Raw genomic sequence first — 16,754 nt, 5'->3', positions numbered from 1 at the left:
CGTTCCTGCCTGGACAAGAGCACCCTTAGCATTCACATGCAGAGTCTAAGAAACAGGTCTGGTTGAGCAGATCTCCTCAGAGAGGAGTGAAAAGGGCTAAGAGTCAAGAGATTTGATTCAAGTCCAAATTATAGTACACTGAGTCACCTTGACCAAGTCTCCCCCCCCCCTCTAAGCCTCAGTTTCATCATCTGTAAAATGATGGATTTGGACTCTGTTAGACTTTATTCTACCCTACTTGGGGTGATAGTTAACAGGCCTTCTTAGCAGAGAGAGCCTATTACGTGTTAATTCTTTCACTGCTAGTCAAGGGAATCTCTGCTACACCTTTGGTGACGTAAGTTTTCTCAGGGGCCATCTCCCAAGGGATCTTTCCTGATCTGAAGCTAGTCACAAGGGAGAAAGCCAGCAAATATTACTGAAAAGATTCTCTCCGCTTTCACACAAATCCACCACAGATTTGCCCAAGTTCTAAGGATGCAAAGCATTTGGAGAAATATTCACATGCTTTTTCTCTTGTCACTTCATATCATCAATTAATGTTTACTGAGCGCTCCTCTGTCTGGCAGATGAAAGGTATCCACTCATTTCTTTGCTGGATAAATGACAGGCAAAGTGAAACAACATCCACTCGATACGCCAGACAAATACCTGGGATGTCAGACCACTGGGCAAAGCTTCCAGGGCCTGAGGCCAAAGTGTTACTGCTCCTCTTGCATGTAGTATAGATCATTCCATAGGCTACTGGACAAATTCTTAATTGTCCTTTGGGGAAGGGAGGAAGGGAAGAATGAACATTTAATAAGCACCTACTATGTGCTAGGCATTATTTTAAGCATTTTGCAGATCGTATCTCATTTGACCCTCACTACAATCCTATGAAGTAGGTACTATTATGATCTATATAGAGATCATAATATAGATGCATATATGTTTAGCTTAATGTGATATGTGTATATATGCACATATAATATATTATGATGTATTACTATGGGAGTAGCTAGATGGTACAGTGGACAGAATACTATGGGATGGTGAGGATGGAGCTATGTAGTATAGGTTATATTACAGCAGTTTAGTCTTGAAGAAGGCATACATTTGATCACTGTTTTGGAATATTAGAGAATTCACTCTTCTCAATTGTCTTGAAAATATGGTTATTAGAACTTGAGAGTTGTCTTACTGAATCAGATCCATTGTTAATTCAACACAGTATTCTATTTCATAGTTGCCACTAGGCCTGGAGTCAGGAAGACTCATCTTCCTGAGTTCAAATCTAGCCTCAGATACTTCCTAGCTGTGTGACTCTGGGCAAGTCACTTAACTCTGTTTGCTTCAGTTTCCTCCTCTATAAAATGAGCTGGAGAAGGAAAAGGCAAACCACTGCAGTATCTTTGCCAAGAAAACCCCAAATGGAGTCACAGAGAGTCAGACATAACTGAAAAATGACTGAACAAAATATTATTATGAGGAAACTGAGGCAGAGAATTTGCATGCTTTGCCCAGGTAACACAGCTAGTAAGTGTCTGAATATGGATTTGAACTCAGGACTTCCTGACTCAAAGCTCAGTATGCAATCCAGCTACCACTTTGGGAGTATGCCACCCAGCCACCTCTTTGGCAGCATCCCACTTCAATAATAGGTGAGTCTCTTCTCTCTCAGACAAAGCCCCATAAGCAGTAGGAACCAGACCCTGTACAATGGACAAAGAAGAGCAAAGTGCCCTCCTGATCCAATTTAAGTGCCTTGTATACAGTAGGCACTTAGGAGAGGTTCAGTTTACTGAGTTAAATGTCCCACCATCAGGGGTCCTTGTTAGTGGACCCCAGCTTATCTGACAGTATCACTAAAGCTGTCTGATTCTATCCTTGTCTTTTCTCCTAAAGGTACATGATCACCAGCCTGGACCGTACCCATGCTGGGTTCTACCGCTGCATTGTACGCAACCGGATGGGTGCCCTGCTACAACGGCAAACGGAAGTACAGGTGGCATGTAAGTAGAATTGGAGACTCTTTGGCAAGGGTGTAGAAGGATACCTCAAAGTCATCTGCCTCTCTACAAACCCAGGAGAACTATCTTCAGATCATCACAGGAAGGTGGCTCTCCTCAACTTTGGTTAAAGAGGAAAGACAAAGCCTTCACTTGGCTTCCTTTTTGTGTTTCTTCAAGTTAGAAAATTTCCTGATGTCTAACCTAAATCTTGCTTACTGCAGTATAAGTTCATTTTTGTCGTCTGCAGATGGATTCATCTCTGTCTTTTATATCTCTGAGCCCAGCCATAGTTTTTGCTATGACCTTAAATGAATACTCAGAGATGGGGGAGGAGTAGGATCCAGAGGGTGGAGCTTGCTAATGAATGCCATTAATCTCCTGAAGTAGGTATTCCTTAGCAGAATGCTAACATTGGTTAAGCCTTTATTAAGTAACTCAATCATCTCCCTTATCACCTGGTTGCCCTTAGGCAAGTCATTTAAATTCCCTGGGCCTCAGTTTCCTTTTCTGTAAAAGGGACTGGGTTGGACTAGTTGACCTTTGATCCATCTCTAGATCCTCTGACCTTCCCCTCCACTGGCAATTTTCCAAGCTACTGGAGGATGCTGTGGGAGAGCTCCAAAAGAAACCCAAAGGCTAGAGTTTCATCATTCCTAAGTCATTTGATGGTACCCCAAACAAACAAAATTTGCTGATACAGCTAGGATGAGATATCCTTCCTTTTGCTTTTCCAGCCTTTTATTCCCAACCTGTCATTCTAATTGTGTAGAGATCCCTTTCTGTACCAAGACAGACCCTCACCTGTAAGCTAAGTCTGGGGTTCTTCATGAAAGGGCTTTTTATGAAGCCTAAGAATCCTAATACAAGCACCTGGGTGGGCCATGAAATGGGAAAATTGAATCATTGTTCTACAGCAGAAATCTACCTCTAGCATAACATAGGCAAAAGTGGACTATTCTGAAGGAAGGGGAACTGATGCAAAAGAAAACTCCAAGTCAAGCAAAGAGAGTTTAGAATAATTGTGGGCAACAACTGTAATAAAAAATGGACCATAAATCAGCACTAAGGCGCCTCAACTTATTACAAAAGGTAGAAATGCCCAGAATTAAAATGATGGATTTCAGGTGGCTGTCAGCATCACCTGAGTGCCTTCTGTGCAGCATCATTGAGCTGGTTGACTTGCACCTATCAGTGAGGCAGGGGAGTGTTGAGGAGAAGGGGGAGAGAGAAGGAGGGAGAGAAAGAGAGGGGGTGGTAGGGGCAGAGAGAGGAGAGGGTGGGGGGAGAGAGGGAGGAAGAAAGGAAGGAAGGAAGGAAGGAAGGAAGGAAGGAAGGAAGGAAGGAAGGAAGGAAGGAAGGAAGGAAGGAAGGAAGGAAGGAAGGGAGGGAGGGGGGAAAGAGCTAGATCTAGATATATCAATAGATATAAATAAAAGAGAGAAAGAAAAAGAAAAAAGAGAGGGAGGAGGGAAAGTGTGAGTTAATACATATGAATGTGTCAACCTGTGTACATGTGTGCATGTGTGTGGAAAGATCCTTTTAAGCCAAGTCTGTCAGAGAAGTCTGTTCCAAGCCTTAGCTCATAGGAAATTAGGAACAGGGAGCTTGCTATTTCTGGAAGAGACTCCGGAAGAGAACGACGGTCCTTCAGCTAGGCACTTTCTACTCCATGTCAAGGAGAGAAGAGAAAAAAAAGAGCGTTCTTTGATCTGGTATGGCAGCTATTCTAACTGAAATGCTCCTCTTTAGTGCTACAATTGGGAATTCAGCAGCCATGTCCCTGCCCCCATCATTGCTGAGGTAGCCACCCTCTGTCCCTTTCCTTCCATTACCTTGGACAAAAACCTCATCCCTGAAGCCTCCGGTATGCAGGATAGTCCCTCCCGAGAGAAGAGTCACAGAATCTCAAGAGATGGAAAAGACCTCAAAAGCCCTCTAATCCAACTCACACCTGAACAGGAACTTCCTCTGTACTAAACCCAGCAAAGAGTCATCCGGCCTGTGACTGAAGATTTCAAATGAAGAAGAAATTTCCCTTGGACACTTACCGGCAGAGTGACCCTGAGCAAGTTATATCTAACCTCGGGGCCTCGAATCAGTGACCTCTAAGCTCCCTTCTCCTTGGAAATCTATGACCCTATGATCCTGTGGCCTTTTAAGCTTTTGGGTAGCTCTGTTGGTTGGCTCTGTTGAGTTGAAATATGTAATTTCTACTCATTTTTTTCCTGATTTTCTCTGGGGCCAGTGTGGCAAGCAGAGTCATAACTAGAAGAGGGAAATGAAGGAAGGACAACCAGGGTACTAACATGGGAAGGGGGAGCATGGTTATTCCTCACAGTCTAACAGTCCTCCACCGGTTCCTTATCACAGCATGACTGCCCCAATGCCCTGAACCAGTCGCAGGCCAATAACCACTTGCCTTTACCTGATACTCAATTTCCCCTGCTTACCTCATCCTCCCACCTGCCACATCCTTCCCACTTTGCCTCCTCCTGTGGGGGGGCAGCTAGGTGGTGCAGTAGATAGAGCATCAGTGCAGGAGTCAGGAGGACCCAAGTTCAAATCTCACCTCAGACACTTGAGACTCATTAGCTGTGTGATCTTGGGCAAGTCACTTAACCCCAATGGCCTCATCCTGGGTCATCTCTAGTCATCCTGATGAATATCTGGTTACTGGATTCAGATGGCTCTGGAGGTGAAGTGGGGCTGGTGACCTGCACAGCCCTCACTCACTCAAAACAAAGTCAAGGTCAAGTCTTGTCACTATTTCTCTGATGGCATGGTCTTCTTCAGCAAAGAAAGATGAACACACACACACACACACACACACACACACACACACACACACGCACACACACCTCCTATGAGTGAGGGTTTAGGAGCTATCAACAGTACCACAGAGGCCTTTGAGTTCTCTAGGGAGTTGCTCTCCACTGGAGCAACTACAGATTCCCAAGGTGGGTTATCTTCTATGTTAGCCTGTAACATAGTTGAAGAAAGCTCTCACATTCTGCTTAAGTCTATCCCATTTCTTTTGCTCTACATATGGGGTAATCTCCACTTACCTCTCTGATCCCTTGCTTCTGGATGCTCTTCAGGTCATCAGTGTGCTTCCTAAAACATGGTGGGGGTGGTGGTATTCACTCATTTTTCAGTTGTGTCTGATTCTTTGTGACCCTATTTGGGGTTTTCTTGCCAGAGCTACTAGAGTGGTTTGTCATTTTCTTCTCCAGCTCATTTTACAGATGAGGAAACTGAGGCAAACAGAATTAAGTGACTTGCCCAGGATTACACCACTAGTAGGTATCTGAGGCCAGATTTGAACTCAGAAAGATAACTCTTCCTGACTCCAGGCCTGGTACTCTATCCACTACAGTACCACCTAGCTGCCTAAAACATGGTACTCAGTACTGAATGCCATGTTTCAGATAAAGTCTGACCAGGGCAATGTACCTTGGTACTGTCACCTCTTTAGTCCTTTATTAGCCCTCTCTTAGTGCAGCCTTAGATTACATTAGCTTCTTTGACTGTTATATCACACTTTTGACTAATAGTGCGCTTGCAACCAACTAAAAGCCCCAGATCTTATCAACCTGCTGCTTAGTTAAACCTCCCCATCTTGTACTTGTGAAGTTGACTATTTGAATCTACATGTCAAATTTTACATTTCTTTCTGTTAACTGTCATGTTATTAATGCACCCCAGCATTCTAGTCTGTTATCTTTTTTAATGCTGATTGTCATCCAGTGTGTAACTTATCCCTCCCTGTTTTGTTTCATCTGCAAATTTGATAAGCATACCACTTATGCCTTTATCCAAGTCATTAGCAAAAAATATTAACCAACACAAAACAAGCTAGGTGGTGAAGTGGATAAATTGCTGGACTTGGAGTCAGAAAGACCAGATTTCAAATTCAGCCTCAGGAATTTAGTAGCTGTGTGACCCTAGGGGACAAGTCACTTATGCCCTATCTGCCTCTGTATCTTCAGTTGTAAGATCGTCATAATAATACCTACCTCTCACAGTTGTTATGAGAATCACCTTAGATAATGTCGTATAGCATTTAACACAGTACCAGACACATAGGAGAGGCCTCCTTCCTTCCTAGTACAGACGCCGAGACTTCCTCTCAAGTTAACATTGAACTGACCATTTATCTAGTTCTGAATTTACTAAATTGTATGACAGTCTAGCCTGCATTTCTATATGATTTGCACAAAAACAGCACAAGAAACTTTGTTAAATGTTTTTTCTAAAATCCAAGCAGAGTATGTGTATAACATTTCCCCATAATGTATTGGTCTAGTAACCCCATTGAAAAGGAAATGAAGTAAGTCTGGCTTAACCTGTTCTTTTTTTTATAATTAATTTGTTTTCAGTTTTCTACAATCATTTCCATAAGTCTTAGATCTTTCTCCCCCTCCTTTTCCTCTCCCTCCCCAAGACAGCATGCAATCGTATATGGATTCTACACATACATACTTATTAAACACATTTTCACATTAGTCACATTGCATAGAAGAATGAAAATGAGTAGGAGAAACCATGAGAAAAAACAATGCAAAACAAAACAATTCAAAAGAAAATATTCTGCTTCATTCCACATTCTGATTCCATAGTTCTTTCTCTGGATGTGGATGGCATTTTGCCTCAATAGTCCTTTGGGAATGTTTTAGGTCCTTGCATTGCTATGAAGGGCTACATCTACCAGAAACAGTCCTCACACACTGTGGCTGATACTGTGTACACAGTGTTCTCCTGGTTCTGCTCATTTCACTCAACATCAGTTCAGAAAAGTTCTTCCAGTCCTCTCTGAAGTTTTCCTGTTCATCATTTCTTATAGCACAATAGTATTCCATTATATTCATATACCACAACTTGTTCAGCCATTCCCCAATTGATGGGCATTCCCTCGACTTCCATTTCTAGGCCACGACAAGGAGAGCTGTTACAAATATTTTTGTACAAGTGGGATTAACCTATTATTAATGTGGGAACGTAGAATGTATTGGTGAGAGCTCAAAGGCTAGAGCCATGAGTACAGAGAGTATATTTTCTTTTATGAGTATTATTTCCTAGTACTCTAAGAGAGTTTGAGTGTAAAGATGTAGTGATGATCTTTCACTGAGAACCTAGACCTGCTAGTGTGAGGGTGAGTTGGAGTGAGTGAGCTGACCCAGGGAGTAGTTTGTGTGAACACACTTTGTAAGCTATTGTGCTATACCGGTGGATGGCTATTTCTTTATCTGAATGGTTCACTTTGTACTTTGAGATCACAGTTTCCTCTTCCTTTCATGAGACATTCTAGACAGTTGCCAGGGATCCTGAGTCTAGCTTGCTGACTTCTAATTTGAAGACTCTGGTCTCCCTTTCTTTGAAACCAAGACATTTATTTGCCCTCATCTTTCCCATTCTTCACAATCTTTCAAAGATCATCAACAGTGACTGGCTCACCAGTCATATCTGCCAGCTCTTTCATGACTCAAGAACACAGTCCATCTGGCCTTTAACTCATCAGTAGACAGCTAAGTGCTCTCCTGCTCTATCCCTACAGTAAGAGAGAGTGGCTATCATCTTGTTAAGCTAATTTGTTCTGTCATTTCCAGCCCAAAAATCATTCTCCTTGTCAGAGAAAACAAAACTACAGAAGAGTCAAATGGCATCAGTTATCATTATCCTGTCCACTCTGAAAAGTATTCGTATCCTTCTTTAATCCTTCTCTTTCCTCCACTATAGTTTGAAGTAGGGCACTGTATAGCCTTTAAAAACAAATCTTCTTGGGAAAACCTATGTGAACTGATGCAAAGTGAAGTGAGCAGAACCAGGAGATCATTATATACAGTAGCAGCAATTTTGTAACAAAGAACAACTGAAAGATTTAGCTACTCTGATCAATACGATGGATGACCCAAGGCAGTTCCAAAGGACTCATGATGAAAAATGCCATCCACATCTAGAGAGAGAGAACTGATGAACTCTGCATGCAAATGGAACTTTTATCATTTTCAAATTGTATCTTTTTTCACTTTCAAAAAAAAGTTTTAAGAAACCCTCTTTTAGCTTGTCTCATTGCCCTTAGTTCATTTTAAGCTTGAACACCCTGAAACTATTCCTTATAGGACCATGCTGTGGTTTTGTACACGTCTTTCACAACCTGATCTAACTGAATGTGTTTTAAAAATCTAAGTTGGTTGGTGAGTTCCCTGGGCATCCACAGTTCTTTCTTTGAACAGTCTTCCCCATCAGAATTATTTCTTTATTTCTCAGAATTTTCATTACTAAGAGTTTCTCATTATTCCTAGGATGACTTCCCTCCTGGAATTTCAGACCATGGAGTCCTACCTATCTTTTCTCCAAATACACCCTACCAAAATATGTCATGTGTGTCAGATTGCTCCCAGAATCTAAGTTGGAACAATCATTTCTTCCCTTCTCTCTCCCATCATTTCTACTCCAGAGGTTAATTCTTCCTCAAAGCAGAGTGGAGAAGAGAGTATTCTAGAGGAGGAGTTAGGAAGACCTGAGTTCAAATACAGCCTCAGATGCTTACTAGCTGTGTGACCTTAAACATGTCATGTAATCTGTGTCTGCCGCAGTTACCCCATCTGTAACTTGTAATAAAAATAGCACCTACCTCCCAGGATTTTTGTGAGGATCAAATGAGATAATTTTTGTAAAAGCACTTTGCAACCCTAAAAATAATTTATAAATGCTAACTATTATTGTTGTGGGTAAGAATCAAGTCCAGAACCAAAGTTCCTTTTGTTTATTTGTGACTTCATCTTTCAAAGGTTGAAGTTCTGATTAGGTCAAGTTAAAAATGTATGAAGTACTCTGTTTTGAAGAGAAAAAGAGCCCTAGCAAATATATTGAATGTGTTGTTGCTACAGTTGCTGTTTGTCCGTTCTCGAAAGGACCATGGCATCAGAAAGATGATGCCATGACTTGCAAGTGAACTGGGTTAAAGTGAGGGAGGGCTACACAAAATCACAAACCTCACCTTCTCCTCTGGAGCCATCTGGGTCCAATGGCATAGTGAATATACTGATAACTTCAACACTTCAATTTTGTGCCTTCATGTCAACGTATGTTAGATTTCCTGAATTCTTCTGCAATTTTCTCTATCTACGTAGTCTGTAATGTAGCTCAGTGATAGTATCCTTTATATTTTTACCCTGATGAACTTCATCCCAATGCTCTCCTTCACAGGTCTGAGATTTCTTCACATCTCCTTCATATACTATTCTAATACCCTTTTGCTCACCATCTTATTTTTTGTATTGTATGCCCATCCAAAGCCATGTCATAGTTGCAGTGGGGAAGGAATCTACATGTGGCGTGGGGACATTGTGAATGCAGAGAATCATCTAATGTCAGCTAATGATGGGTGCTAGCAGCATTGTAAAAAGGGTCACTTACAGTACTTTGTAACCTACAAAGGTTACAGGCTTTTTGCTTACAGGCTCATTTCCTTGTAAAGTTTATCTCCAGGTTCAAAATCAGTCTACTGGGAATAGTTATGCTCAGAAGTTACCCAAAACACCTAAACTATCTAATTGGCTCACCTTCACCTTAATTTACACTGGGTAAAATCTGTTTTTACTTTTGATGTACTGCTCCCATCTTAATCTTGAAAAGTCATTATGAATGGCCACATACTTTAATGTCAGCATATTTTTTTTAAAAATGATACATATTAAAACAAAGAATATCAGGCTACAATATGAATTATAGAGGTTGAAATTCTTCCTTTTTTCCCCTCTCTCTATCCCTCCTCCCCCAAAACCAGAAGAGAAAATGGGAAAGAAAAATGATTGGACAGGTAAAAGGAAATAAGTCTCACTGTGTGCTGCTTTGGCACAATCTGCTGTCAGCTCCTCTGTCTACTTCCAGTTTGTCCACGAGTAGCTGCTCTTAGTCCTTACTGCTATCTCATCGGTACCTAGCTTCCACTCCCAGTATGACGATTTCTTCTGTTTCCTGCCTTCAGCAACAAAATTGCCATGTATTGATCTGAAGTTCTGAGCTAGGTTTGGCAGAAGCATAGAACTGAACCTGGCTACACATCTTTCTTTTCCTCTGTATCACTATGTGGTTTCTCCCTGAAGGAAGTCCCCTCAAGGTCAGAAACCCAGAAACTTTGGGTAATGCATATGTAATGACAACAGAATGGCCATCAGTGTTGGTGTCATGATGTGAACTAGCCACCTACTAATGTAACATTGTTATTGCTGCTGTTTGTCCTTCGTTCTTGAAGAGGACCACGATATCAGGGAGGTGATGCCGTGATGTGCCAGTGAATTTGATTTGAGTGAGGGAGGGCTATTCAAAGTCACCAGCCTCACTTTCTCCTCTGGAGCCATCTGAGTCCAGTGGCAAGATAGAGATCAGGACGATTGGAGATGGCCATGGATGCAGTGGGAGAATGTAACAAATTATCACAATCTGAATCTACGATTTTCTACACTAATCTGTTCCCTCCAGCCTGCCCTCACACAAAGGGAAATACCTCAACCACAGGATTACAACTCAAACTCTTTCAAAGTCTAGTGATAACCCTAGTAAGAGAAAATACACTCTCCTTCCTCAATAATCTAGTTTTCAAGCCACCATTGATTTGCTTCTTGTCCACACAACCAGTCACTTATAATATAATAAAGAGTGCCTAATATTTACACAGCCAGCGACACACAATAATGACACCTTCAAAATATGCACATAACCATTTATTTAACAATTAGGTAAAAAAAACATTATAGATTCTTTTATACTAAAACAGATGTATAAATTGTTAAATGTAACACGATCCACTTATAAACCTAGGTCACAGTTTCCCACCAGTGCACTCAATATCTATGGGAAAGAGTAGGAATACATTTATAGGAAACTGGCAGTTAGACAAATGAGAAAAGGAAACCCCATGTGCTTAGTAACACTCACAACTCTAGACACAGGCTTTTTCTATCCTTGGTCCATTCAGGAACATTTACACTATGTGAAGCTCTTTCTCTGTTTACTCCTTGTCCCTTGGTCCTCACAGTTATCCAACGGGAAGAATTCTCATTTCTTATTTACTCAGGCATAGCATTTACAAGCTTTTTAAAATTTAAAATCATTCGTTAAAAGTTGTTTAATAATATATAGCTAGCATTTATAGTAGCCTTTTAAGGTTTCAAATATATCATATCCTCATAAAAACTTTGGGAGAAAGATGTCCTATTATCTCCATTTTGTAGATAAGGAAACTGAGGCAGGCAGCAGTTAAATGAACTTACCCAGATCACACAGTTACTAAGTGTCTGAGATTGGATTTGAACCTCAGTCTTCCAGATTCCAGGTCTAGAACTCCATCCAATGACTCACCTCAGATAATTTAAAAATTGTTACTTCTTGATAAATTGTTTCTTCTTGATGTATGTGACTTTTCCCTCTAAGCCAAAAAACAGCAGCCTTCATCAAATTGGCTATCTCTGGGTCAGATAGACCACCAGTTAGTTCTTCACTCACCCAAATGCTGCTTTGTCCAATCAGAACAAAGCTCACAACACAAATCAATGCAAGCAAATCCAACCCATTGCTTGGATTCAAAGCAGCTGCACTGCTCTCTTTTGCTTTTCCCTTTCAAACCAGAAGTGGCAGCAGGGAGCAATGAGTATCAAGTCTAGATGGCATTGAAAGACCAGGGTTGTTACTGAAACTAATGCAATCAATTGTAATTGTAACTGTTTCTCTTTTACTCAGGAACCCTGAGAGTCTTCTGCTCCCAGTTTGATTTTTTTTTTTTATTAAAGGGGCCATCCCTTGAGAAACTACTTAAAGAAGTCTATTCATTGAATGGGTGTATCTCACTCAAAGTGAGAATCTGATAAGACCTTAGCCTGAAAGGGCCATGGTCTCCCATTGCATCCTGGGCCATCTCCAGTCATCTTGATGAATATCTGGTCACTGGACCCAGATGGCTCAGGAGGAGAAAGTGAAGTTGGTGACCTTGCACAGCCTTCCCTCATTCAAAACAAAGTCAATTGCAAGTCATGTCATCATCTTGATGTCATGGTCCTCTTCAAGAATGAAGGACAAACACAATACAATCAATTAATTCTCTACTCTCAATTTGGAATCACTTAAGTGTTGTGTCTTCTATCATCTGACTAGATCTAGCTGTCACAGCTCTTAACAGTTTTTCAGTCTCCCATTCCCTGTTGTATCTTTGATTCTTCTCAGATTCCTAGATCAGGCTCTTTTCTTTGATTTCTGTATCTTCAGTGGCTTAAATGAGAGTCTCTTGACTCTCAGTGACTTATGTTTCATTTAAAAGGTTAACAGTTTCCCACATTTCCCCAATGAAGTCAATAGTCCTTTCTTAATCATACTATGGTCTTCCAGTGTTTATATGATTTCCCTTTTTTTTTCTTTTGTCCTCCATAGGGCAAAACAGCCATAATTCCATGAAGCTCTAAATCTCCAACATGGTCTGACATCTTCCTTAATGTCCTTGAAACAATGATCCTTTACACTCAGATTTATCCAGTCTTTTATAAAAAAAAGTTCTCTCTCTGTCTCTTTAAAACAAAAAGTGTTCCCACACAAATAAGGTATCATTCCACAATTCATAGGGTGATTTGAGGGTTTTTTTTTAATTTATACCACAGTTCATTTTCCGTCCAAAATTGCTTGAATTCTATGTGGAAAGTTGTTTCTTCATACACATGGATATAATACAGTTTTAAGGTTAGCTTAGAATTGTGTTGTCTTCTGAGATCCTCTGTATTTTAGCAGTATATCTTAAAATAAAGTCCTTTTCCTACTCCTTTTAGTTATCAAAATGTTCATCTATAACAGCAGCAATATATTACATCTACTGACAGTTAACATAAATATAAATATTTTTCTATACAAAAATATTTTTTTCTCTTTTCATCACTGACTGGATGTGTTCGTCCTTCGCTGCAGAAGAAGACCAGGCCATCAGAGGAATGATGCCATAACGTGCACCTGACTTTGTTTTGAGTGAGGGAGCTCTGTGCAGGTCACCAGCCTCACTTCTCCTCCAGAGCCATCTGAATCCAGTGACCAGATATTCATCAGGATGACTGGAGATGACCCAGGATGAGGCAATTGGGGTTAGGTGACTTGCCCAAGGTCACACAGCTAGTGAGTGTCAAGTGTCTGAGGTGAGATATGAACTCAGATCCTCCTGACTTCTGCACTGGTGCTGTATCTACTGCACCACCTAGCTGCCCCTCATCACTAACTACACTATGTGAAAAGAAACTTAAAGGAACAGTGTACCTTGCACCTGCAAACTCTGCCAGGTACACATGTTTCCATCCCATCAAACATCTATGACAATATCTAAGAGGTAGGGGGAAGTAGCCTAAACTCTGGAGATACTGTCATGGACCTCATCCCATTCAATCTCGGTGATTCAGTTATGCCTGTGAGAACAAAATGCCTCTTTGGCTCAGGGTCTTTAGTTCATCCTGCTTGACTGGTAGGATGTCATCCACACTAGGATATCAGGCCATTGGGCAAGTGTCCAGGGACTTATCTCAAATCTCTGCTACATCCTACCTACCTATCATCCATTCCCACCTTTCTGGGAAAACTGCAAAAGGTACATGTTATCCCTCAGGCTAATGCCGTCCTCCATTTTTAGAGGAGACTCAGATTCACTACTCCTGATATTCCAACAAGTCACAGGACCAAGGTCATGTTGTGGTTTGAAAAGAACCATTGCCTTTTAATCCCTATCATACAACTTTTGCTAAAAGGCACATTTGGATCCTGGCATCAGTTAGGTGCTGCATACAAAAATTGAAACAGACATGGTCTCTGCCCTTGAGAAATTCTCAGTTTGGGATTGAGAGACATGGAATAAGTGAAAAGCAGGAACCTGGGACAAGAATACAATGTATAATATGTCATTGTAATAATATATGCATAATATGTAATTCTTATAATATAATTTTCCTAGTACCTGACCTCTACCTTCTCCCCCTTCTAAAATCCTTTGTTCTTTTTAACAATGCAGAGTAAAGTATTTCTGGGCCTCTCCATCATAAATGACATATTAGATCTAAACCACTGTCACCTTCGCTCAGAGAGGACTGAACCCAGGAGACAGGAGTTTGAGCCCACATTTTGGCTTTGGGTATGAGGTGTGATCTAAAAGGAAAAAGTAGGACTGTTCTGCAGCACTGACAAATCATGGGAAGGTAAATATTCTCCTTGGAAAGAAAAACAAACAATGATGTGAGCCACTTGCCTCATTCTATCCATGGCTGCCTATTACAGAATCTGACATGGACCAAAACAACAGGATTATATACAGCACATACTTCCCAGGTTGTTGTGAAGATCAAATGGGATAATATTTGTAAAGCAATTAGCATGGTGCCTGGCACATAGTAGGCCCATGGCCATAGTAGACACATGGCTATTTCTTTTCCCCTTTCCCTTTGTCACCATAATAGCAATTAATTTATTTTATGTGTGGGTAGTGTATATATGTGTATGTGTGTGTATGTATATTTATATTATATAGCACTTTGAGGCTTGTAATCCCTTTACCTATATTATCTCAGCCTTAACCCTTGCAACAACTCTGGTAGGTAGGCCCTATTATTATCCCCAGTTTACAGATGGGGAAACTGAGACTGAGAGAGGTCACATACCTAGCCCAGGGTCACATATCTAGCAAGTACCCAAATCAAGATTTGAACTCAGGTATCTCTGACTCCAAGTCTAACACCATTTTCACCAATCACCTAGATGCCTAGAATGCCAACTTCCAACCTTCCTACTCTTCCCCCAGAGAGAGTTGTTAAGGATTTCTCTCTCTCTTCTTTCCCATTTCTCAAACCCAAAGACCAGATGCCCATTCCTGGAAACCCAGCCTCCAAGAAGTTTCTGTATTCCATTATCACCGTATTTGTCACCAAGCTGGGTGAAAAGCGCACTGGGCTACCATCGTGTTAAACTGGCCAGCTGTTGACAAAGAATGTAGTTACAAGGCCCCTGACTAGAGAGGCTTTGGAGAGGGGAAGAAAAGCCAAAAAAGAGGTGACTGTAGGTTTCTCTCCAAGGCCAAATGGCGTATAACCCTAGAAAGCCACAGCATTAACCTTTCCCCTACCACCAAGAGGAGCTCCTCAAGCCTCAATTGTTGACACTTGGGCCTCCAATCCTTGGGCTGTTTTACACTTTAGAAGTTCTCTTTCTCCAGAAGTTGTCATTCTCTTTAACGAAAGAGCTTGCAGCTACCCTCTCAGTGAAATCTTAAAGTGGAAAGAGCTCTTTGCAGCCTCTTTAGTTGAAAAGCCTGGGGAATTCGTGAGTCCCCAGGAAGCTCATTCCAGGAGCTGAGAAAGCTCTAACAAGCTAATGAATATTTCTGAGTGGCCTGCTTCTTCTACAGATGATGGTAAGTGAGGTGGTAGGATCGAGAAGGGGATGGAAACCTGTTCCCAAGACTAAGAGGCAGCAAGGAGGCCTGGTCCCATTCTGTACTCCCTTATCTCTCAGTTCACTGTGATCTCATTTGTTACACTCAATTAGCCCAGGGCCTCGGCTAACCCAGCTATGGCTGGGAGATAATCCATCCCAGCCTCTCCTCACTTTCCAGTGATATTGCTTAGAGCTAATTTTTAGTGATTTGGGGCATTTAAAGCTCTTTATTTATTTACCATAATTTCAGATCTAACCATGTCATTCCCTACTCAGCAAACTCAACTCCTTCCTGTTGCCTCTAGCACCAAAAATAAACTCCTCTCTTTAGCTTTAAAAGCCCTTCCACCCTTGCTCCAACATAGCTTTCCAGTCTCACTGGACATGACTTCCCATTCTGTCCTCCAGGATCCAGTCCAACTGGCCTTCTCTCTGTTCTCACACATAGCTCTCCATCTCCTATCTCCACTCCCTGGATATTCCTCCTGCCTGGAATGCTCTCCTCCTTCCCTCTTCCCTATAGATTCTCCCTTTAAGGTGCAACTCAAGCACCAACTTCTTAAAGCCTTTCCTGGTCACCTGGAATTCTAGTGCTCTCCCCCCTAAAGTACTTTGTATTTAACTACTTTGAATTTATTTGTATTTATACTTTATATACATACACACTTGTCTCCCTCATTAAATTGTGTAAGCTCCTTGTGAGGAGGTATTGTTTCATTTACATTGTTTCATACATCTACTATTGGCACATAGTAGGTGTATGATAAATGATGGTTAATTAAAGGGTGAAAGATAAGACCTTGAAGATCCATTTGTTGAGAGATACAAGATCAAAATGGGAGCCCATGTATGGGAGATGAGACAGGGTGAAAGGAGGAAGGAAGGTGATAAATAACCCATGATAGGGCCAGGGACATCTGTAGGAGTCAAGTGATCCATTTTTAAATGGTTTATTGGTGCTTATTTACACATTACCATTTCTTTCTCCATCACACCCTTTCTGTCTCCTTTTCTACTCCCGAATCCTCCCTCATAACAACAAAGTAGAGTTATGAAAAATGTGACCCATAGCCTAGGGGGTGTCCCCTTCCTTCCAGCTTCAGTTCTGGGCTTGGGTGCTCAGTCCTGGGAGAAATCTGCAAATCATATTCAATAGAGCCCCACAATTACAAAGACCAATAAAGGATTTTTACTTTCCCTTAGCCCAGCTCCATTGGAAGTGCCCCAGTCCATCAGATTACTAGATCACTCCTGTTACAACTCTTGTTACAGGAGCAAATCAGTACATTGACCAAGTGTGACAGTGTATGCTTC

At 41.3% G+C, this 16,754-nt stretch overlaps 1 protein-coding gene across 2 annotated transcripts in view; it reads left to right on the top strand.

Moving 5' to 3' along the window:
• SDK2 (sidekick cell adhesion molecule 2) overlaps window positions 1-16,754 on the top strand; it is a 434,613-nt gene that overhangs the window by 241,180 nt on the left and 176,679 nt on the right. For both annotated transcript variants that reach the window (XM_072645578.1, XM_072645577.1), the window contains exon 3: window positions 1,888-1,994. In XM_072645578.1, the coding sequence (XP_072501679.1) occupies window positions 1,888-1,994 (107 nt within the window). The remainder of the gene's footprint in view (window positions 1-1,887; window positions 1,995-16,754) is intronic.

Source organism: Notamacropus eugenii, chromosome 2, assembly GCF_028372415.1.
Source record: "Notamacropus eugenii isolate mMacEug1 chromosome 2, mMacEug1.pri_v2, whole genome shotgun sequence".
Classification (NCBI taxonomy): Eukaryota; Metazoa; Chordata; class Mammalia; order Diprotodontia; family Macropodidae; genus Notamacropus; species Notamacropus eugenii.
Note: the sequence above shows the minus strand (reverse complement) of the source record. Positions and strands in the feature narration are given on the sequence as shown.